The 23333-nt window shown below is 45.5% G+C and overlaps 1 protein-coding gene across 2 annotated transcripts in view; it reads left to right on the top strand.

The window, feature by feature from the left end:
* The window catches only part of mtch2 (mitochondrial carrier homolog 2), a 41341-nt gene that overhangs the window by 1194 nt on the left and 16814 nt on the right, over positions 1–23333 (top strand). The window contains exons 2-10 of one of the 2 annotated variants that reach the window (XM_078220350.1): positions 2004–2600; positions 6191–6275; positions 8133–8239; positions 12027–12053; positions 13297–13353; positions 14414–14471; positions 14560–14611; positions 18249–18308; positions 19471–19570. In XM_078220350.1, the coding sequence (XP_078076476.1) occupies positions 2439–2600; positions 6191–6275; positions 8133–8239; positions 12027–12053; positions 13297–13353; positions 14414–14471; positions 14560–14611; positions 18249–18308; positions 19471–19570 (708 nt within the window). In that variant the 5' untranslated portion in view covers positions 2004–2438. The remainder of the gene's footprint in view (positions 1–2003; positions 2601–6190; positions 6276–8132; positions 8240–12026; positions 12054–13296; positions 13354–14413; positions 14472–14559; positions 14612–18248; positions 18309–19470; positions 19571–23333) is intronic. The other variant, XM_078220351.1, reaches the window with a different exon arrangement.

Below are 23333 nucleotides of genomic sequence, written 5' to 3'. Positions count from 1 at the left end.
TCCCACTTATCTTCGTGTCGTCAGCAAACTTTGTTACCCTACACTCAGTCCCCTCCTCCAGATCATCTATGTAAATAGTAAACAGTTGAGGCCCCAGTACCGATCCCTGCGGCACGCCACTAGTCACCAACTGCCAACCAGAAAAGCACCCATTTATTCCAACTCTCTGCTTCCTGTTGGATAGCCAATGCCCAATCCACACTAACACCCTACCCCCATCTCCGTGTGCCCCAATCTTCTGCAGCAACCTTTTGTGAGGCACCTTATCGAATGCCTTTTGGAAATCCAAAAACACCACATCTACCGGTTCCCCTCCGTCAACCGCACTAGTCACATCTTCTTAAAAATCCAGTAAGTTCGTCAAACACGACTTTCCTCTCATGAATCCATGCTGCGTCTGCTTGATAGCCTGCTATTTCTTCTTTAATGATGGATTCCAGCATTTTCCCAACTACGGACGTTAAGCTAACCGGCCTGTAGTTACCCGCCTTTTGTCTACTTCCTTTTTTAAACAGCGGCGTAACATTAGCCGTTTTCCAATCAGCCGGCACTACCCCAGAGTCCAGTGAATTTTGATAAATAACCACTAACGCATCCGCTATTACCTCTGACATTTCTTTCAGTACCCTGGGATGCATTCCATCCGGGCCCAGGGACTTGTCCACCTTCAGTCCCGTTAGTCTACCAAGCACTGCCTCTCTAGTAACAATAATTGTATTGAGTACCTCTCCTCCTACCAACACTCGATCGTTAATATTCGGTAAACTATTTGTGTCTTCCACCGTGAAGACCGACACAAAAAACCTATTTAAAGTCTCAGCCATTTCCTCGTTTTCCATTATTAAATCCCCCCTCTCGTCCTCCAAGGGTCCAACATTCACTCTAGCCACTCTATTCCTTTTTATATATTTGTAAAAACTTTTACTGTTATTTTTTATGTTTAGAGCTAGTTTAGTTTCAAAATCTATCTTTCCTTTCTTTATCGCTTTCTTAGTCATTCTTTGTTGTTTTTTAAAACTTTCCCAATCTTCTAAGTCTCCACTATTTTTGGCCACTCTGTACGCATCAGTTTTTAATTTAATACTCTCCTTTATTTCCTTCGTTATCCACGGCTGGCTATCCCTTTTCTTACAGTCCTTCTTTATCACCGGAATATATTTTTGCTGAGTACTGAAAAAGATCTCCTTAAAAATCCTCCATTGTTCCTCAGTTGTCCCACCTACCAGTCTGCTCTCCCAGTCCACCTCAGCCAATTCAGCCCTCATCCTATCGTACTCCCCTCTGTTCAAGCAGAGGACATTGGTTTGGGACCCTACTTTCTCCCCCTCCATCTGCACCAGAAATTCGATCATATTATGACCACTCGACCCAAGAGGGTCCTTCACAAGAAGATCCTTAATTCTACCTGTCTCGTTACACATTATGTGGAGATGCCGGCGTTGGACTGGGGTAAACACAATAAGAAGTTTAACAACACCAGGTTAAAGTCCAACAGGTTTATTTGGTAGCTTGTGTGGCTTTTGCTACCAAATAAACCTGTTGGACTTCAACCTGGTGTTGTGAAACTTCTTACTGTCGTTACACATTACCAGATCTAAGATAACTCGCTCCCTCGTAGGTTCTGTAACATACTGTTCAAGGAAACTATCCCGACAGCATTCTAAGAACTCTTCCTCCATCCCACCACGTCCAACTTGAGTTAGCCAATCAATATGCAGGTTAAAATCCCACATGATTATTGCCGTTCCGTTTTTGCACGCATCCATTATTTGTTTGTTTATAGCCCTCCCCACCTCAACATTATTATTTGGGGGCCTATAGACCACGCTTACTAGTGTCTTTCTCCCCCTACTATTCCTTATCTCCACCCATAATGATTCCACATTTATTTACAAATAAGATGTAGCAAACACACAGGCCAGAAATGATCTAATCAGCTAGTAATTTACACAAGGTACAAATTGCATTGTCAGTTTAATCAATGGTTTTTCCATTTTCTTCAGGAGAAAGATTCTCTGCTTACGTGTGTGTACCTGTGTGCGACTTATAGACCTCGATCCAGTCCTGTCTGCAACCACACGAGGGGTTGCAAATGGTCTCTGAAAGACCTGACATTCAAATTATGTTGGCAGCAGCAAGAGCAAAGGGATTTTCACCAAACAACCTTGGGCCATTTTCATTCTGCATTTACCCTGAATATTTAAACACACATGAAATAGATAAAGTACTTACCAAAATAATTTCAAGTGGGACTGAGCATGGCACAGTACCAAGTCCCCTGCTTTTTATGGTCTAACTGATTTTGATGTAAATGTGGGGGACATGATCAAGAAGCTTGCATACAGCACAAAAGTTGGTGTGCGTTAGATGGCGAGGAGGATTTCTGTACACTGCAAGATGATATCAATGGACTGGTCAGATGGACAGGAAATGGACAAATGGAATTCAACTCCGTAAAGTGTGAGGTCATGCATTTGGGGAGGTCAAACAAGGCAAAGGAACACACAATAAATGCGAGAATACTGAGAGCTGTCGACAAAGTGAGAAACCTTGAGGTGCATGCCCTCCGATTCCTGAATGTAGCAGGACAGGTCAATAAGGTGATTAATAAGGCAAATGCAATCCTTTTGTTTCTTAGCTGAGGTATGGAATATAAGAGCAGGGAGGTTATATTGGGACTGTATAAAACACTTGTTAGGTCACAAGTGCTGTGTGCAGTTCTGACCAGCTCATTACAGAAAGGATGGAATTGCATTAGACAGGGTACAGAGAAGATTGACAGGGGTGCAACTACAAGAAAAGAGTGATAGGCTGGGGTTATTCTCCTTAGAACAGAGGACGCTGTGGGGGGATTTGATTGAGATGTACAGGTTGTGTGGGTCCTGGCTATAGTGGATGGGAAAGGTTTACTTTAGCAGAAAGATGTGGAGATGCCGGTGTTGGACTGGGCTGGGCACAGTAAGAAGTCTCACAACACCAGGTTAAAGTCCAACGGGTTTATTTGGTAGCACAAGCTTTCGGAGCGCTGATCCTTCATCAGGTGAGTAAAGAGTTGGGTTCACAAACAGGGCATATATAGACACAGACTCAATTACAAGATAATGGTTGGAATGCGAGTCTTTACAGGTAATCAGGTCTTTACAGGTACAAACAATGCTAGTGGAGGGCGGGTTAAGCACAAGTTAAAGAGATGTGTATTGTCTCAAGCCAGGACAGCTAGTGAGATTTTGCAAGCCATGGGCAAGTCGTTGGGGTTACAGATAGTGTGATATGAACCCAAGATCCCGGTGGAGGCCGTCCTCCTGTGCGGAACTTGGCTATCAGTTTTTGCTCAGCGATTGTGCGTTATCATGTGTCGTGTAGGCCACCTTGGAGAATGCTTACATGAAGGTCAGAGGCTGAATGCCCTTGACCACTGAAGTGTTCCTTGACAGGAAGGGAACACTCCTGCCTGGTGATTGTCGAGCGGTGTCTATTCATCCATTGTCATAACATTTAGCAGAAAGGTCAGTGACTAGAGTGATAGGGTTAAAGTGATTGGTAGAAGGATTAAAGGGGAGATGAGGAATTGTTTTTCATCCAGAGGGTAATAGGGGTCTGGAACTAACCGTCTGAAAGTGTGTGCAAGGCAACAACTTTCAACTCATTAAAAATTTCTGCATTTGCAGCTGAACTTCCTATAATCTGCAGGACGTAAGACTGAGTGCTAGAAAATGGGAGAAACTGGGGAGAAACGCAGACATGATGGGCAGAGTGGCCTGTGCTGCAAATCTTTTCTAAATATCTGAAAGGGATTTAGGGAGGTGAGGAAGTGGTAGGACATGAATTGTTCCTTAGAGCCAGCAGACATAATGGGTCGAACGGCCACCTTTTCTGATGTCAGAGTTTTACAGCGTAGAAAGAGGCCCTTCGGCTCATCATCTCTGCAGCAGCCATCAGGCACCTAACTGTTCTAATCTCATTTTCCAGCACGTGGTTCATAGCATTGTATGCTATGGTTTTTTAAGTGCTCATCTAAATGCTTCTTAAATGTTGTTTAAATGTTGTCTGCTTCCATCATCCTTTTGGGCAGTTTGTTCCAGACTCCACCATCCTCTGGGTGAAAAGGTTTTTCCTCAAATCCCAACTAAACCTCCTGCCCCTTACCTTAAATCGATGCCCTGGTTATTGATCCCTCTACTAAGGGAAAAGTTTCTTCCTATTTACCCTTTCTATGTCCATAATTTCGTACAGGTCCATCATGATTCTTTGAATGTGTATTTAAAGTGTCAGCATGAACAGTTTCCCTGAAAATAACACCTAGAGAAATCTAGGGGTGAGGAACAGGAGAAGGCCATTCTGTCCCTGAGCCTGCTTTGATATGATATTAGATCATAACTAATCTTTTCCTTCACTAAACATCATTCAATAACTCTTAATGCCCTTACCTAAGAATAGTCTTTATCAATTTCAGTTTTCACAGTTTCAATTGATTTTCAGCTTCCAGAAATGTTTTATTGACAGGCTGGGAGTTCAGCTGCATGCAGCTTTCTATTATCAGTCAAGTTCTGGCTGAGCAGGGTTAGTGATCTCAGTCAGCACTCCAATGGGCCTCAGCATCCCAAGGTTAGGGGGCATGACCAACCCGCTATTGATCACAGCTACATTGCACCAGGTCAAGGACATTGATGTCGATGTGATCCAGCTCAACTATGAGAACCCTGGCTGTCAAAGCTCCTGGTTAGAATGTGCCCAGAGTGCAGAATGGGTCTCTTGTGTGAAGTAGTGGGGGCACCAATGGTCTGGGCTGTTCCTGAGTAATGACACACAGCATCTTGTGGACAGGAGGTAAGTGACTACAGACAAGCTGGCAGTGTCTGTGTGGTCACTCTGATTAACATACAATCACAGACTTGAATTTGGAAAGGGCCAATTATGGCCTGTGATCAGTCTGCGATTCTGGGTAGGGGCTGTTTGTGCTGAATTATAGGAGTGAGCATGTGAGGGGAATGGGAGAGAATGAGCAGTGTGTAATTAAATGTCCAGCTGGAGCCAGGAGCAATGCTTGGCTCGGGTGGGACCTGCACTTGGTTAAAAGCACTGCACAATGTAATTACGGGGAGAAGAAAGTAAGTGTCAGTCTTCGCACTTTATGACTGGGCTATTTTAAGCTTCTATGTGTTTGTCAGGGTGTCTCACTCAGTTTGATGCCAGCAGCCACAAAGCTGGCTCAGCACTCGCTCTCTTGTTAGCTGTTCGACAAATGTGCAAAGAGAAAAAAACAAGCCTCACGAAAGAGCCTTTCACAATCTCATCAAAGTAAGGAGGCTAATGCTTCAGTTATACAGGGCACTGAGACCACATCTCAAATACTGTGAGCAGATTTATTGAAAGAAGGATGTAGTTGTGTTGGAGATGGTTCAGAGAAGGTTTACTAGATTAATACCTGGATTGAATGGGTTGTCTTGTGAGAAAAGGTTAAGACAAACTGGGCTTGTTTCCACTGGAGTTTAGAAGAGTGAGCGGTGACATGATATTTATAAGATCCTGAATGGCCTTGACAAGGTGGACGTGGAAAGGGTGTTTCCCCTCGTATCTCAAAGCATCCCACAGTCCTTTACAGTCTCTTTTCAGTATATTTAAAGTGTAATTACTGTTTAATGGGAAAAACGGGCAGCCAATTTCTGCACAGCAAGACCCCACACACAGTAGTGTCATAATGTTCTTCTTTCATTCACATCTCCTCTGGGTACATCTTTAGTTTCTTGTCCCATTATCACTCCCTTGAGCTATTCCTAACAGTATTTAATATTGGCTGCCTTCCATCCCATTGCAGGATCACCCTCTCCATTTCACCTTCTTAACACTTACTATATTTTAAACAACGTAGTGTCATTGACCTGAAACTAAGTGTTTCTCTTTGCACAGATGCTGCCTGACATTGCTCTTATTTCAGATTTCCAGCAACTACAGTTTGCTTTTGTTTTCTTCAGTTTTTCATTGAGATAAAAAATGTTGTTTGGTTGATACATGCTGTGGAATCTTTGCTGCTCTGAGAAGATGCACTGTCAATCTTGCGCTGTATCTTGTACCCACTCTCCACCATTCAGCTGTGCAAGTGGTCCACCCTGCCCACAGGATGAGAGGGAAACACTCTGTCAATGAGATTTTATAATACGACTTGATGAAGTTATTTTTCACCTTGTTCTAGGTTGGTCATGAACCTATTGCTCCAGTTATGGGCAGGAACTTCTTCAGGCGACCAGTTCTTCAGCTACCTGGCCTTTTTACATATGGTACGTACTGAAGCAATGCAGAATGCTGCTTCCAATTATTGCTGTCTGACAGTCAGTTCAGAGTGAACACAATCTTAGCCACCAAGTCTCCGTTCGTCTGTACTGTAGTTGCGATTTGGAGTGTTTGATGGGACATGTAGCTGGAGCTTTGCTCTGTGCCTTGGCACTATCGGCCTAGGTTGTTTGAGATGGTCTACAGGGGACTTTACTCTGTATCTAACCCCATGCTGTACCTGTCTTGGGAGTGTTTGATGGGGGCAGTGTTGAGGGAGCTTTACTTTGTATCTAACCCCATGTGTAATTGCCCTGGGAGTGTTTGATGAGACAGTGTAGAAGGAGCTTTACTCTGTATTTAACTCCGTGCTGTACCTATCCTGGGAGTATTTGATGGGACAGTGTAGAAGGAGCTTTACTCTGTATTTAACTCCATGCTGTACCTGACCTGGGAGTGTTTGATGAGAGCAGTGGTTCCCAACCAGTGTGCCATGCAGAGCCCCCCAAGTGTGCCGTGAAGAAAGATTCAAAATGATTCAACATTCATGTAATTAAACTAAAACTAACCTTTGTCTTCAGCTCTGTGGTCAACATCTCCAAGATCTGATGAATCTTGGGCCTCCCATGTATGTGGCGGCTGATAAAGAACAGCCCATGTGCAGTTTAGATTTTTTAAGTTGGTTAGGCCCATGTGCATGACCAGCGGGACTCAGAGCTGAAGACAAAGGCCCCATGTGCCTGCACAAAAAATGAAAACTCAAAAAGGGTGCCAAAACCCTGGGAGAAGTGAGAGACAAAGAGCGGTTTTAAAAAACAGGCAATACGACAGGGAGAAGTTAAAAACAAAGTTCCCAGTAAGGGAAGAAGGCAGAGAAAATAGGAAATGTGCCTCAAAATTGTTTATTGGTATAGAGGTGTGCCATGCCATATAAAAAGTTGCGAACCACTGATGCAGAAATTTTACTCTATGAAATATCATGCTGTACCAGCTCAGAGAGTTTGCTGGAGACAGTGTAGAGGAAGCTTTACTCTGTCTCTAACCCCGTCCTGTCCCTGTCCTGGGAGTGTTTGATGGGGACAGTGTAGTGGGATCTTTACTCTATATTTAACCTCGTGCTGTATCTGTCCTGGAAGTATTTGATGGGGACAGTGTAGAGGGAGCTTTACTCTCTATCTAACCTTGTGCTGCACCTATCCTGGGAATGTTTAATGGGACAGTTGCCAACAATGATGTATGGCTTTAAGTTCAATGCTTATTCGTATTTTGTTGAGAAAGTTGAAACCTGCTTTAGTTTCATTTAGAGTTTTTTGTGAGCTGGGTGCCGGGAAGTCTGGGGCCTTGTTTGTATACATGCAATTTTAGTGCAGTTTGGAAGGTGCTGTCAAAGGGATCTTGGTGCATTTCTGTGGTACATCTTGTACATGTTTCCACTGTGCGCTAATGATGAATGCATAAGGTGGTGGGTGGACTGCTGTATCCTGAATGAGGATGTTGCACTTGGGTGTCAATGGCTGATGGTTAGATTCTTGCTTGTTGGAGATGGTCATTGCCTGGCATTTGTGTGGCACGAATGTTACTTTCAATTTGTCAGACCAAGCCTGGATATTGTCCAGACCTTGCTGCACTTGGACCTGGTATTTCAGTATCTGAGGAGTTGTAAATAGTGCTGAACATTGTGCAATCATCAGCACGTATCCCCCATCTCTGACCTTATGGTGGAAGGAAGGAAGATGAAGCAGCTGAAGGGGGTGTCTGACATTAAACAGTAGTCGAACATTATTGTATTACCAAAGATTCACTGTCAAAGTATTTGAAAAGATTGAACCTAATTGAATTGTTACTTATTCCTATTTCTCCTGCAGCCAAGCACATTGTGAAAATCGATGGAAAGCGGGGTCTGTTTAAAGGTCTAACACCTCGTCTGTGCGCAGGAGCCATTGGGACACTTGTACACGGCCAAGTACTGCAGGTAGCTCCTGTATCCATGGTGAACTGAACTCTTGCATTGAAGTTGCAGTCGGGGAATGATGAACACTGATTTCCTGGAAATTGCCTGACAGTCACTTCACAGTAAATGGAGTAGCCCTCCAGTGAATTGTGTCTGCTGTGTGTGTAGGGTGGTCAAGAGTGGAATTCTTTCCTTGGGAAGGGTGAACAGAGGTCAGGGACACTGGTTGGTTGTGTACTTTGACACAGCAGGCTGAACTGATGTAATGTGTTGCTCTGGGTTTAGGGTGGGAATCCAGTGTTGTGCCAGCCAGGGAACTTGGGGAAGTAAATAGTGATGGCTTGGAAGGTATCCACATTACACAAAAGGAGGTGCTGGAGGTCTTAAAACGCATAAAGGTAGATAAATCCCTGGAACTTGATCAAGTGCATCCCAGGACGTCATAGGAAGCTAGGAAAGAAATTGTGGAGATATTTGTATCATCGACAGCCACGGGTGAGGTACTGGAATACTGGAAGGAGGCAAATGCTGTGCCATTATTTAAGAAAGGCAGCAGAGAAAAGCCAGAGAACTTACAGACCAGTGAGCCTAACGTCAGTGATGGGTAAGTTATTGGAGAGGATTCTGAGAGACCAGATCTACATGCATTTGGAACGGCAAAGACTGATTAGGAATAGTCAGCACGGCTTTGTGCGTGGGAAATCGTGTTTTACAAATTTGATAAGAGTTTTTTGAAGGGGTGACCAGGAAAATAGATGAGGGCAGACATTGGCAAGGCCTTCAACAAAGTACCGCATCGTAGACTGGACAGTAAGGTTAGATCACGGGATCCAGAGAGGACTAACCAATTGGATACAAAATTGGCTTGCTGATAGGAGACAGAGGGTTGTTTTTTAGACTGGAGGCCTGTGACCAGCGATGTGCCACAGGCATCGTTGCTAGGTCCACTGTTGTTTGTCATTGCTATAAACGATTTGGATGAGAATATAGGAGACGTGGTTAGTAAGTTTGTGGATGACACCAAAATTGATGGTGTAGTAGACAGTGAAGAAGGTTATCTAAGACTACAACGGGATCTTTATCAATTGGGCTAGTGGTCTGGCAGATGGAGTTTAATTCAGATAAATGCGAGTTAAATTTTGGTAAGACAAATCAGGGCAGGACTTGCACAGTCCTGGGGAGTGTTGTCGAACAGAGAGACCTTGGAGTGCTGGTACATAGCTCCTTGAAAGTAGCGTCATAAATAGACCGGGTGGTGAAGAAGACGTTAGGCACACTTGCCTTCATCAGTCAGAGCATTGAGTACAGGCGTTGAGACATTTTGTAACAACTACAAGACATTGGTAAGGCCACATTTGGAGTACTGCGTACAATTCTGGTCACCCTGCTATAGGAAGGATGTTATTAAACTGAAAAGGGTGCAAAACAGATTTACAAGGATGTTACTGGGACTGGACGGTCTGAATTATAAGGAGAGGCTGGATAGGCTCAGACTTTTATAGATCATGGATCTTTTATATATAAATTTTCTCCCTGGAGCGCAGGAGGATGAGGGGTGAGGTTTACAAAATCATGAGGGGCATATTAAGGTGAATTGTCGAGGTCTTTTCCCCAGGGTAGGGGAGTCTAAAACTAGAGGGCATAGGTTTAAGATGAGAGGGGAAAGAGTTAAAAGATACCGCTCGACAATCACCTGTGTTTATGGGATGAGCTGCCAGAGGAGATGGTTGAGGCGGGTACAATTACAACATTTAAAAGACATTTGGGCAAGTGCATGGGTAAGAAAGGTTTAGAGGGATATGGGCCAAACGTAGGCAAATGGGACTAGTTAAGTTTAGGAAACCTGGTTGGCTAGAACGAGTTGGGCCGAAGGGCCTGCTTCCATGCTGTATAATCTTTATGACACAGTAAGTAGTCTCACAACACCAGGTTAAAGTCCAACAGGTTTATTTGGTAGCACGAGCTTTCGGAATGCTGCTCCTTCATCAGGTGAGTGCATGATACATTGATGATATTTGATACACTAGATACATTGATGACATTTTCTTCCTTTGGATTCATGGTGAACAATCTCTGAAACAACTACATCATGACATCAACAAGTTACATCCCACCATCAGACTCACCATGGACTATTTTCCAGAATCGGTTGCATTCTTGGACACACATATCTCCATCAAGAACGGTCACTAACCTCACGATGCTCCACTTCTCCAGCTTCCACCCTAAACATGTTAAAGAAGCCATCCCCTACGGACAAACGGACAGGATCTGCTCAGATGAGGAGGATCGCAACAGACACCTACAGACGCGTAAAGACGCCCTCGTAAGAACAGGATATGGCGCTCGACTCATCGATTGACAGTCCCGGCGTGCCACAGCGAAAAACCGCACCGACCTCCTCAGAAGACAAATGCGGGACACGGTGGACAGAGTACCCTTCGTCGTCCAGTACTTCCCTGGAGCGGAGAAGCTACAACATCTTCTCCGGAGCCTTCAATATATCATCGATGAAGGCGAACATCTCACCAAGGCCATCCCCACACCCCCACTACTTGCCTTCAAACAACCGCACAACCTCAAACAACCGTTGTATGCAGCAAATTACCCAGCCTTCAGGAGAACAGTGACCACGACACCACACAACCCTGCCACAGCAACCTCTGCAAGACGTGCCGGATCATTGACACGATGCCATCATCTCACGTGAGAACACCATCCACCAGGTACACGGTACATACTCTTGTGACTCGGCCAACATTGTCTACCTGATATACTGCAGGAAAGGATGTCCCGAGGCATGACGAGACCATGCAGACGCTACGACAACAGATGAAAGGACACCGCTCGACAATCACCAGGCAGGAGTGTTCCCTTCCTGTCAGGGAAGACTTCAGCTGTCACGGGCATTCAGCCTCTGATCTTTGGGTAAGGCAGCCTTCAAGACATATGACAACGCAGAATCGCCGAGCAGAAACTGATAGCCAAGTTCCGCAAGCATGAAGACAGCCTCAACCGGGATCTAGGGTTCATGTCATACTATCTGTAACCCCCACAACTTGCCTGGGCTTGCAAAGTCTCACCGTCCTGGCTGGAGACAATTCACACCTCTTTAACCTGTGCTTAACCCTCTCTCCACTCGCATTGTCTGTACCTGTAAAAACTTGATTACCTGTTAAGATTCGCATTCCAACCATTATCTTGTAATTGAGTTTGTGTCTATATATGCCCTGTTTGTGAAACAAATCTTGCACTCACCTGATGATGGAGCAGTGCTCCAAAAGCCCGTGCTGCCAAATATACCTGGACTTTAACCTGGTGTTGTGAGACTACTTAGTAGGGAAACATGCCCTGGGGTCTGGTACAGCGGAGTTTGAAACAGCAACCAGTACCCATTAAAGCTGCCAACAAGAGTCGGCATTTTAATGAGGTGGGGATTGTAAACTGGTCTGGGCAGCATGGCCAGAGAAACCAATAAATAGTTCAGAATTTAACTTTCTGAGCTGGGTGGGTTATTGAATAATCAGAGCTGTATGTTGGTAGATTTTCACAGTCTCGTACCTGCTCCACTGAACGATTGAGTGTTCTTACCCTTGCTCCCGTTAGCATGCCCAGGAGCTGGACATTTTGAGCATTGGATGTAATTTGTTTAAATGTCTTTCCTTGCAGGGCAACCTTTCTTGTGCTCTGCCGCTCTCTGCTGCTCTCTGCCGCTCTCTGCAGTTACAACCCATCTGTCACTTCCCATGTGTCATTTGCTCATTACTGTTTGAGACTCTCACTTTCTCTGTCCCTTTTTCTGTTTCAGAATTGTCAGGAGATGAAAGAAAACGAGGTGAGTGTCTGTCTCTCAGTTCAGCTCTTCTACACATGCGTTTCTAGAGAAGTGAGTGCAGATAAATATTTGCAGGTCTATGTATAGAAGAATATGTGTGGGAGTGAGTGGCAGTGGTCGGGACTAACATGACAGTCAGGTGTGACTGATGATTTCACTGATGAATGCACTGACTTAAATCCACAAAGAAAGCAGGGTTCCCTTTGACTATAGGATCTTCCTATAACCTTTGAAATTTATCTATTCACCACCTGTACTTGATATTGGCTGCTTAGTTTCTGGACCTGATTTGCTTATCATTGTCTTAATCACTGTTATAACTCAGCAACCATGATTGCATATGCTTCTGAATCAATTCTTTATATATAATCCACCCTGAACCCCTCAATTAGATTCCAGTCTGTAACTCGCTCCCAGCTATCTGTCTTCCTATACATAAACCTCCAGAACACTCTATTAGATTCCAGTCTGTAACTTGCTCCCGGGTATCTGTTTTTCTATATAAACCTCCAGAAGTCTCAATTAGATTCCAGTCTGTAACTCACTCCAATATATCTATTATTCTATTTATATAAATCTTCCCGAACCCCTCAATTATATTCCATTCTGTAACTCACTCCTGGGTATCTGTTCAATATATGAACCACTCCGAACCCCTCAATTAGATTCCAGTCTGTAACTCACTCCCAGGTATCTGTTATTCTATATAAACCTCCAGAATTAACAATTAGATTCCAGTCCAACTCACTCCGGGGTATCTGTTATTCTATATATAAACCACTCCAAACCCCTCAGTTGGATTCCAGTCTGTAACTCACTCCTGGGTATCTGTTATTCTATATAAACCTCCAGAATTAACAATTAGATTCCAGTCCAACTCACTCCGGGGTATCTGTTATTCTATATATAAACCACTCCAAACCCCTCAGTTGGATTCCAGTCTGTAACTCACTCCTGGGTATCTGTTATTCTATATATAAACCACCCCGAATCTCTCAATTAGATTCCAGTCTGTAGCTCACTCTCAGCTAATTGTTATTTTCAGCTTGCATCTTATATTGCAGTGCTTTGTCCATCAGATTTCCTTGGCTGTTGATAGTTGGTATGATTTGAGCCAATTGCAGATTCAAGAGTTCTCGAGATTAGAATTAACTTCAGGAACACATATACCTCGAAGTGTTTGTGAAGGTTTTCCCAGAGATATTAGTTACTCCTGGGTTATATTTTGTACCTTTGCTTGCAGTGCACAGATCTGGAGAAAATTGGGGATGAGCCATCACTGCACCGTGTGTTTGAAGAGGTAAGTGTAGTATCTAATGGGATGGAGCTGGTCACTCCTTACTCCAGCTGCCAGGGGGCCACTACTCTCTGCAGGCTGCAGTACTCTGGTCACACTTGGCAGCTTTAAGTAAGGAGTTACAACATTATTGTGGCATGACAGGCAGTCCACCGTCAGACTGACCACTTATAATTCTGATTGCAATGTTTGTGCTCTTGGTCACACTTCAAATTATTTTACATGAAGTCTAAAGCATGAGACATTTGGTCCAGTAATTCTGCTGTATCCAAAATCCCAGTTAGTTAATCTGTCAGGGACTATCCTCTCTCTCTCTCGCTCTCTCATCATTCAAAGTAAAGCTCCCTCAATACTGTCCCCATCAACACTCCCAGGACTGATACAGCACGGTTAGATATGGAGTAAAGCTCCCTCTACACTGTCCCCATCAAACTCTCCCAGACAGGTACAGCATGGGGTTAGATACAGGCTAAAGCTCCCTCTACACTGTCCCCACCAAACACTCCCAGCCAGGACAGGTACAGCATGGGGTTAGATACAGGCTAAAGCTCCCTCTACACTGTCCCCATCAAACTCTCCCAGACAGGTACAGCATGGGGTTAGATACAGGCTAAAGCTCCCTCTACACTGTCCCCACCAAACACTCCCAGCCAGGACAGGTACAGCATGGGGTTAGATACAGGCTAAAGCTCCCTCTACACTGTCCCCATCAAACTCTCCCAGACAGGTACAGCATGGGGTTAGATACAGGCTAAAGTTCCCTCTACACTGTCCCCACCAAGCACTCCCAGGACAGGTACAGCATGGGGTTAGTTACAGAGTAAAGCTCCCTCTGCACTAACCCCATCAAACGCTCCCACGTCAATTACAGCACCAAGTTAGTTGTAGAGTGCAAGTTCCTTCTCTCATACACATGCTGGTATTGGGGGCAGAATGATATGATCCGCTAGTGATGGGAGATTTGGGGGCCCCATCGATGTGTGCATTGTAGCAGGAGTTTCTCTTATCTTGGTGCCCTGAGCTTTCGTGATTTTGACTATTTGCTTATTTGCTTTGTGCCTAGACAATGCGGGAGATGATTGCTCGCTCCACAGCCACCATCGTCACCCACCCCTTCCACGGTTAGTGCCGATTGCTGCCTTCAAACTTTTTGTTGTGTTCCAATAGTGTGCAAACTTGGGAGTATTAATCTTTTGTGTTTCCTTGCAGTGGTCACCTTGCGATGCATGATACAGTTTATTGGCCGTGAAACCAAGTACAGGTCAGTGATGAGACGTGACTGGTTTGGATGAGCCATCAGACTGTCAGTGTTAGGGAGTTCCAGCACTCTGAACAGGGACATTTGCTCCTGTACTAGACAAGAATGGGCCATTGGAGGCTGCTGAAAGTGTGTGTCTGACCAATCACAGGCCATGGGGCGGCACGGTAGCACAGTGGTTAGCACTGCTGCTTCACAGCTCCAGGGACCTGGGTTCGATTCCTGGCTTGGGTCACTGTCTGTATGGAGTTTGCACATTCTCCTCGTGTCTGCATGGGTTTCCTCCGGGTGCTCCGGTTTCCTCCCACAGTCCAAAGATGTGCAGGTTAGGTTGATTGGCCATGCTAAAAATTGCCCCTTAGTGTCCTGGGATGTGTAGATTAGAGGGATTAGCGGGTAAAATATGTAAGGATATGGGGTAGGGCCTGGGTGGGATTGTGGTCGGGGCAGACTCGATGGGCCGAATGGCCTCCTTCTGCACTGCAGGGTTCCTATGATTTCTATGATTTTGATTTGTGCTGTCAATTACCTGCAAGTGGTTCTTGCGATTTGCCTACAAATTAAACTCTAACCTGATGAATGGAAGTGCATGAGTGTGTACACAGTTCGTGTTCAGATGAATTAATATGTGCAGTTATTGTGTACTGGTGCGTTTGTGTACATAGTGTACCAGTGAATTAATGTGTGGGGTTATTGTGTACTGGTGTGTATGTGTATACAGTTAGTGTACTGGTGAATTAATGTGTGCAGTTATTGTGTACTGGTGCATGTGTGAACACAGTTAGTGTTCAGATTCATTAATGTGCGCAGTTATTATGTATTGGTGCATGAGAACATGTGAATTAGGAGCAGAAGTAGGCAATTCAACCCTTCAAACCTGCTCCACCATTCAGTCAGATCATGGCTGATCGCTCCCGGGTCTCAAATCCTGTTCCCCATATCCCTTTTAACCCCTTTTTATCAGAAATATATGTGTCCCCTTCTTGAAACCATTTAATGATTCCGATTCCACCGTGCTATGGGGCAACGAGTTCCATAAATTCACCACCGTCTGTGAGAAGCAGTTCCTCGTCATCTCAGTTTTAAATCTACTGCCTCTCAACCTATACCCGTGATCTCGTTTTAACGTTTATTTCTAAGTGTCACATGTAGGCTTGCATTAACACTGCAATGAAGTTACTGTGAAAATCCCCAAGTTGCCACACTCTGGCGCCTGTTCAGATACACTGAGGGAGAATTTGCATGGCCAATGCACCTAACCAGCACTTCTTTCGGACTGTGGGAGGAAACCAGAACACCTGGAGAAAACCCATACAGACACCGGGAGAACGTGCAAACTCCACAAACCCAAGCCAGGAATCGAACCCAGGTCCCTGGCGTTGTTTGCCCCACCCCTCCCCCAGGGGAAACATTTATCAATCCCTTTTAAAGTTTTATATACCTCGATCAGATCCCCATTCATCCTTCTAAAGTCCAGCAAGTATAAGCCCAAACTGTTTAATCTCTCCTCATACATCAACCCTCGGATTGATTCATCCCCAGAATCAATCTAGTGAACCTCCTCTGAACTGCCTCCAATGCCACCACATCCTTCCTCAAATAAGGAGACCAAAACTGGACAATACTCTAGCTGTGATCGTATCAACGCCCGATACAATTGCAACAACACTTCTCTACTTTTATGCTCCAGTCCTTTTGTAATAAATGCATTAAATAAAGCTGCAGCTGCATACTGACTTTTTGTGATTCATGAACGTGGACGCCCAGATCCCTCTGCCCAGATGCATTTTGAATCTGCTTTCCATTTGAATAATTTGGGTTTCTATTTTTTCGGCCTATATGGGTAACCTCACACTTATCCACATTAAACGCTATCTGCCAAATTTTGGCCCATTCTCTTAGCCTATGTATATCCATCTGTAAATTCTTCATTTTCCCATCTCTTTTAGTACCATCTGCAAATTTTACTATGTTACACTCTGTCACTGCTTTCAGACCATACATCTAAATTGTAAACAGTTGAGGTCCGAGGACTGACCCCTGCAACACCCCACTAGTTACAACTTGCAAGCCAGAGAAGGACCCATTTATCCCGACACTCTGTTTTCTGTTAGTCAGCCAATTTTCAATCCAATCTAGTACTCTACCCCAAATCCCCTGCAATCTCACCTTCTGGATCAGTCTTTTATGCGGCACCTTGCCAAACACCACCTGGAAGTTTGACATTATCCACAGGTCCTCCATTATCCACCTTGCTGGTTATATCCTCAAAGAACTCCAGCAAGTTTGTCAAGCATGACTTATCCTTCATAAAACCATGCTGACAATGGTAGATTGAACTTTGTCTTTCCAAATGTTCAGTCATCTCCTCCTTAATGATAGATTCCAGCAACTTCCCCACCACAGAGGGTCAAGCTAACCGGCCTATAGTTTCCTACTTTTTGCCCCTCTCCCTTTTTGAATATGGGCATCACATTAGCATGTTTCCAATCCACTGGGACAGTCACCTGATGAAGGGGCAGCGCTCCGAAAGCTAGTGGCCTGTGCTACCAAATAAACCTGTTGGACTTTAACCTGGCGTTGTGAGACTTCTTACTGTGTTTACCCCAGTCCAACGCCAGCATCTCCACATCATGACCTTTCCAGAATCCAGGGAATTTTGGAATATCGCAACCAAAACATCCACTATCGCTGCTGCCACCTCCTTTAATGCCCTAGGGTGCAGGCCATCAGGTCCGGGAGGCTTATCTGCCTTTCATGCCATTAGTTTATTCAATACTTTCTCCCTAGTGATGGTGATTGAACCAAGTTCCTCTGCGTGAACTGCAGTTTTTGAAAAATTTCCATTATTCTCTACCGTGAAGACTGAGGCAAAATATTGGTTTAGTGTCTCTGAGATCTGTGTTCCCCATGGTATGTTTGTACACAATTAGTGTTCAGATGAATTAATGTGCGCATGGTGCTGGTGCATGTGTGTACACAGTGTGTTACAATGGATAAGAATGCACAGTTTTTAAAAAACTCTTTTGAGATGTGGATGTCACTGGCTAGATCAGCATTTATTGCCCCATCCCTGTTTGCGCTTCAGAAGGTGATGGTGAGCTGCCACCTTGAACTGCTGCAGTCCCTGAGGTGGTGTTACACTCACAGTGCTGTTAGGTAAGGAGTTCCAGGGTTTTGACCCAGCGACAGTGAAGGAATGGAGATATATTTCAAAGTCAGGATGTTGGGTGACTTGGAGGGGAACCTCCAGATAGTGGTATTCCCAGGTATGTGCTGCTCTTGTCCTTCTAGATGGTAGTGGTCATGGATTTGGAAGGTGCCGCCAAAGGAACCTTGGTGAGTTCCTGCGGTGCATCTTGTCGATGGTACATATGGCTGCCACTGTTCACTGGTGGTAGAGGGAGTGAATGTTTCTGAAGAGTTAGCAATCAGTCAAGCAATCAAGTTATTGTGTTATGGTGTATGAGAAAATACACTGTGTTCAGATGGTTTAGTTGTGGGGCGCACATGAAAACTGAATCAATGTGGCTTTTAAAACTTTAAATCTGAGCTTTCGGTATTGTGCAGGCATGAGAATGCCAGTAACTGATTCTTTCTTGAATCGTAATTCCTTGCTTTGTCTTTTTTATCTTGGCAGTGGGATATTCGGTTCTGTAGTAACAATCTATAAGGAGGAGGGGTTTCTGGGCTTTTTTGCGTAAGTATAAATTGAATGTGAATGTTTTTTACCCAGAGGGTGGTGATTGTCTGGAATGCGCTGCCTGGGAGGGTGGTGGAGGCAGGTTGCCTCCCATCCTTTAAAAAGTACCTGGATGAGCACCTGGCACGTTAAAACATTCAAGTCTATGGGCCAAGTGCTGGTAAATGGGATTAGGTAGTAGTTCATGTTTCTCACATGTTGGTTCACACTTGTGTGAAATAATTTAGAATGTTGCCTCAGAAGATCATGAGCTGCCTGTACCTGCAGCCCAGTGTCCTTTTAAAAAAAACATGAGAAGATTAAAAAGCTGCTCAGCAGTTTATTTATGGGAGGAAACTCAGTGACAATCAAAGGAAATATGAAACCTGGAGCTGGAATTGCTCTAACTCTCGCTCGCTACTAACATCAGCACCAAGTGTGTTAAACAAAGTAAAATCTGCGTCCAAGCTCTCGCAGCACATATATCTGGACACTCTTCACAATAAGACAGGATGTGTTAAAGTCAGGAGTATGATCCCAGGATCAAAGGCACATGGCAAATTGATCAGTAAAGATTGGGTCTTTGAGGAGCCTGCGGGCAGCGTGGATGCCCTGTTCTATTCCTTCCACGCATTTACTTTTGGTGCTGCATGACTGAGCACCAAGTCCAAGCTTTTCACTTTCTCTTGTTGGGGTGTAGTGTAGACTCCCAGAATCTGAAGTGGTTTCAGTTGCTGAAATGCAAAAAGCATACAACGCTTTATTATGTTAAAGGTGCTGCATAAATCAGAGTTCTTGAGTAGCCTGTACTCCCAAAAGAGAAACCTAGATTTCACAAGTGCTTCACAGCCGATGATAGAAATGTAAGATGCCATAAACATTACTAAGATAAACTACCCGATCGTCCAGTTTGACATTGATTGATGTATAAATATTGGCTTGGTTACCAGCTCGGGGCCTGTTTAATCTCTTACCTAAAAGATAGCATGTCAACAACACAGCACTCCATCAGTACTGAAGGGTGGGGTTAGAGTGTGTGAACCCCTTACAAAGCAGTGTGGGAGTGTGTTGATGTAAACATGTCCAATTCTGTCCTGAATGTTATTGTGAATGTCTCGGATTCTAGTCTGCACAGGCACACTGTATTTCTCTAACACCAGTACCGTGTGTCCTCCTGCAGTGGCCTGATTCCTCGATTGCTGGGTGACATGATTTCCTTGTGGCTTTGCAATATGTTGGCATACCTCATCAACACATATGCACTGGAGCCCCCCAGCCAGGTAGGTGACAATTATAATGCAATTCCCCTCAGGTCAAAGTCTGCCCAGAGGAGGCGGTCAGCAGGGTTAGGGGATTGGAATGGAGGAAGAGGAGCAGTGCGGGATGGGTGGAAGGGTGAAGCAAGGTTAGTGGGGTGGGGTGAGGTGGGGGTATGGGCTGTAGGAAGAGGTGGTATGTGCACTGAAGTGCAGTGGGTATGAAGGACAGGTATAGGGAGGGGGTGAGGGACGGGATGGGGAGGGTAAGAGGGACGAGATGGTGAGGGGGACGGGATGGGGAGGGTGAGGGTGACGGGATGGTGAGGGGGACGGGATGGTGAGGGCGAGGGGGCGGGATGAGGAGGGGGCGGGATGGGGAGGGCGGGATGGGGAGGGCGAGGAGGGGGCGGGATGGGGAGGGCGAGGAGGGGGCGGGATGGGGAGGGCGAGGAGGGGGCGGGATGGGGAGGGCGAGGAGGGGGCGGGATGGGGAGGGCGAGGAGGGGGCGGGATGGGGAGGGCGAGGAGGGGGCGGGGTGTTGAGGGCGTGAGGGGCGCGGGGTGTTGAGGGCGTGAGGGGCGCGGGGTGTTGAGGGCGTGAGGGGCGCGGGGTGTTGAGGGCGTGAGGGGCGCGGGGTGTTGAGGGCGCGGGGTGTTGAGGGCGTGAGGGGCGCGGGGTGTTGAGGGCGTGAGGGGCGCGGGGTGTTGAGGGCGTGAGGGGCGCGGGGTGTTGAGGGCGTGAGGGGCGCGGGGTATTGAGGGCGTGAGGGGCGCGGGGTATTGAGGGCGTGAGGGGCGCGGGGTAGGGGGCTGGAATAACCTGCAAAATACAATAAATCTCTGAATATAAGAGAAATACTGCATCTATTCAAATGCGATAACACTAAATAACCAGAACAAGTCACTGATAACGCAGCTTCTGGATCTCGGCAGCAGCACTCTCAGAACGAGCTAAAATCTCTGCTTTGTCGCTGTCTATCTCTCTTTGCTGTCCCTCTCTCTCTCTCTTTCCCCACACTCTGTCTGCCTCCCTTTCCCCGCTCTATCTCTTATTTCTTCTTTCCCACTTAGTCTGCCTGTGCTTGATTTCTCCCTCGATACCGGGTAGCGCTCTCCCGCCCTCTCCATCGGGAAATGCCCCCCGCACCGCCCCCCCCCCGCACCCCAATGGCTCCCGCTCCCTGCCTCTTTCTCATAGTCATAGAGCCTTTGGCCATGCCGCCATTTTTTTAAACCCCTAATCTCGTCCCAATTGCTCGCATTTGGCCCATATCCCTCTGTACCCATCTTACCCATGTAACTGTCTAAATGCTTTTTAAAAAACAAAATTGTACTCGTTTCTACTACCTCTGGCAGCTTGATCCAGACACTCACCACCCTCTGTGTTAAAACATTGGCCCTCTGGACCCTTTTGTATCTCTCCCCTCTCACCTTAATCCTATGCCCTCTAGTTTTAGACTGCTACCTTTGGGAAAAGATATTGACTATCTAGCTGATCTATGCCCCTCATTATTTTATAGACCTCTATAAGATCACCCCTAAGCCTCCTACACTCCAGAGAAAAGAGTCCCAGTCTATCCAACCTCTCCTTATAACTCAAACCATCATGTCCCGGGAGCATCCTAGTCAATCTCTTCTGCGCTCTTTCCAGTTTAATAATATCCTTCCATAATAGGGTGACCAGAACTGTACACAGTATTCCAAGTGTGGCCTTACCAATGTCTTGTGCATCTTCAACAAGACGTCCCAACTCCTGTATTCAATGTTCTGACCAACGAAACCAAGCATGCTGAATGCCTTCTTCACCACTCTGTCCACCTGTGACTCTACTTTCAAGGAGCTATGAACCTGGACCCCTAGATCTCTTTGTTCTGTAACTCTCCCCAACATCCTACTATTAACTGAGTAAGTCCTGCCCTGGTTCAATCTACCAAAATGCATCACCTCACATTTGTCTAAATTAAACTCCCATCTGCCATTCGTCAGACCACTGGCCCAATTGATCAAGATCCCGTTGCAATCCGAGATAATCTTCTTCACTGTCCACTATGCCACCAATCTTGGTGTCATCTGCAAACTTACTAACCATGCCTCCTATATTCTCACCCAAATCATTTAATAAATGACAAATAACAGTGGACCCAGCACTGATCCCTGAGGCACACCGCTGGTCACAGGTCTCCAGTTTGAAAAACAACCCTCTACAACCGCCCTCTGGCTTCTGTCATCAAGCCAATTTTGTATCCATTTGGCTACGTCACCCTGGATCCCGTGAGATTTAACTTTATGCAACAACCTACCATGTGGTACCTTGTCAAAGACCTTGCTAAAGTCCATGTAGACAACATCAACTGCACTGCCCTCAACTACCTTCCTGGTTACCCCTTCAAAAAACTCAATCAAATTTGTGAGACATGATTTTCCATTCACAAAGCCATGCTGACTGTCCCTAATCAGTCCTTGCGTCTCTAAATGCCTGTAGATCCTGTCTCTCAAAAACCCTTTCAACAACTTACCACAGCTGTGCGGCTCACCGGCCTGCAGTTCCCAGGCTTTTCCCTGCAGCCCTTTTTAAACAAAGGCACAACTTTTGCCACCCTCCAATCTTCAGGCACCTCACCTGTGACTATCGATGATTCAAATATCTCTGCTGGGGGACCCGCGATTTCCTCCCTAGCCTCCCACAATGTCCTAGGATACACTTCACCTGGTCCCGGGGATTTATCTATCTTGATGCGCTTTAAGACTTCCAGCACCACTACCTCTGTAATATGTACACTCCTCGAGACATCACTATTTATTTCCCCAAGTTCCCTAACATCCATGCTTTTCTCAACAGTAAATATTGATGAGAAATATTCATTTAGGATCTCGCCCATCTCTTGTGGATCCGCACATAGATGACATTGTTGATCCTTAAGAGGCCCTACTCTCTCCCTAGTTACTCTTTTGGCCCTTTGGATTCTCCTTTGCCTTATCTGCCAAAACAATCTCGTGTCCCCTTTTTGCCCTCCTAATTTCTCTCTTAACTCTACTCCTACACCCCCTATAGTCCAAGGGATTCATTGATCCCAGCTGCCTCTGCATGTCATGTGCCTCCTCCTTCTTCTTGACCAGGGCCTCAATATCCCGAGTCATCCAGGGTTCCCTACTTCTACCAGCCTTGCCCTTCACTCGAAGAGGAATGTGCTTACTCTGAACCCTGGTTAACACACTTTTGGAAGCCACCCATTTACCAGACGTCCCTTTGCCTGCCCACAGACTCCCCCATATAACTTTTGAAAGTTCCTGCCTGATACCATCAAAATTGACCTTGCCCCAATTTAGAATTTTAACTTTTGGGCCGGACCTATCATTCTTCATAGCTATCTTAAAACTAATGGAATTATGGTCACTGATCCCAAAGTGATCCCTCACTAACACTTCTGTCACCTGCCCTTCCTTATTTCCCAAGGAGGTCAAACTTTGCCTCCTCTCTATAATAGGGTGACCAGAAACGTTCTCTTTTTCTCTCACTACACTGTGATGCATTCCCTTTTTCTCTCTCTGTCTACACCGGCAAACATCCCCTTTCTCACTCACTCAGTATACTATGAAACGTTTTCTTTTTCTCTCTCTATAATATGATACATTCCTTTTCTCTCTCTCTCTCTTTGCACAGTAATACATAGAACATAGAACAGTACAGCACAGTACAGGCCCTTCGGCCCTTGATGCTGCGCTGAGCTTTGTCCGAAACCAAGATCAAGCTATCCCACTCCCTATCATTCTGGTGTGCTCCATG

This window comes from Mustelus asterias, chromosome 9 (genome assembly GCF_964213995.1).
Source record: "Mustelus asterias chromosome 9, sMusAst1.hap1.1, whole genome shotgun sequence".
Classification (NCBI taxonomy): domain Eukaryota; kingdom Metazoa; phylum Chordata; class Chondrichthyes; order Carcharhiniformes; family Triakidae; genus Mustelus; species Mustelus asterias.
This window is presented reverse-complemented; position numbering and strand designations above follow the sequence as displayed.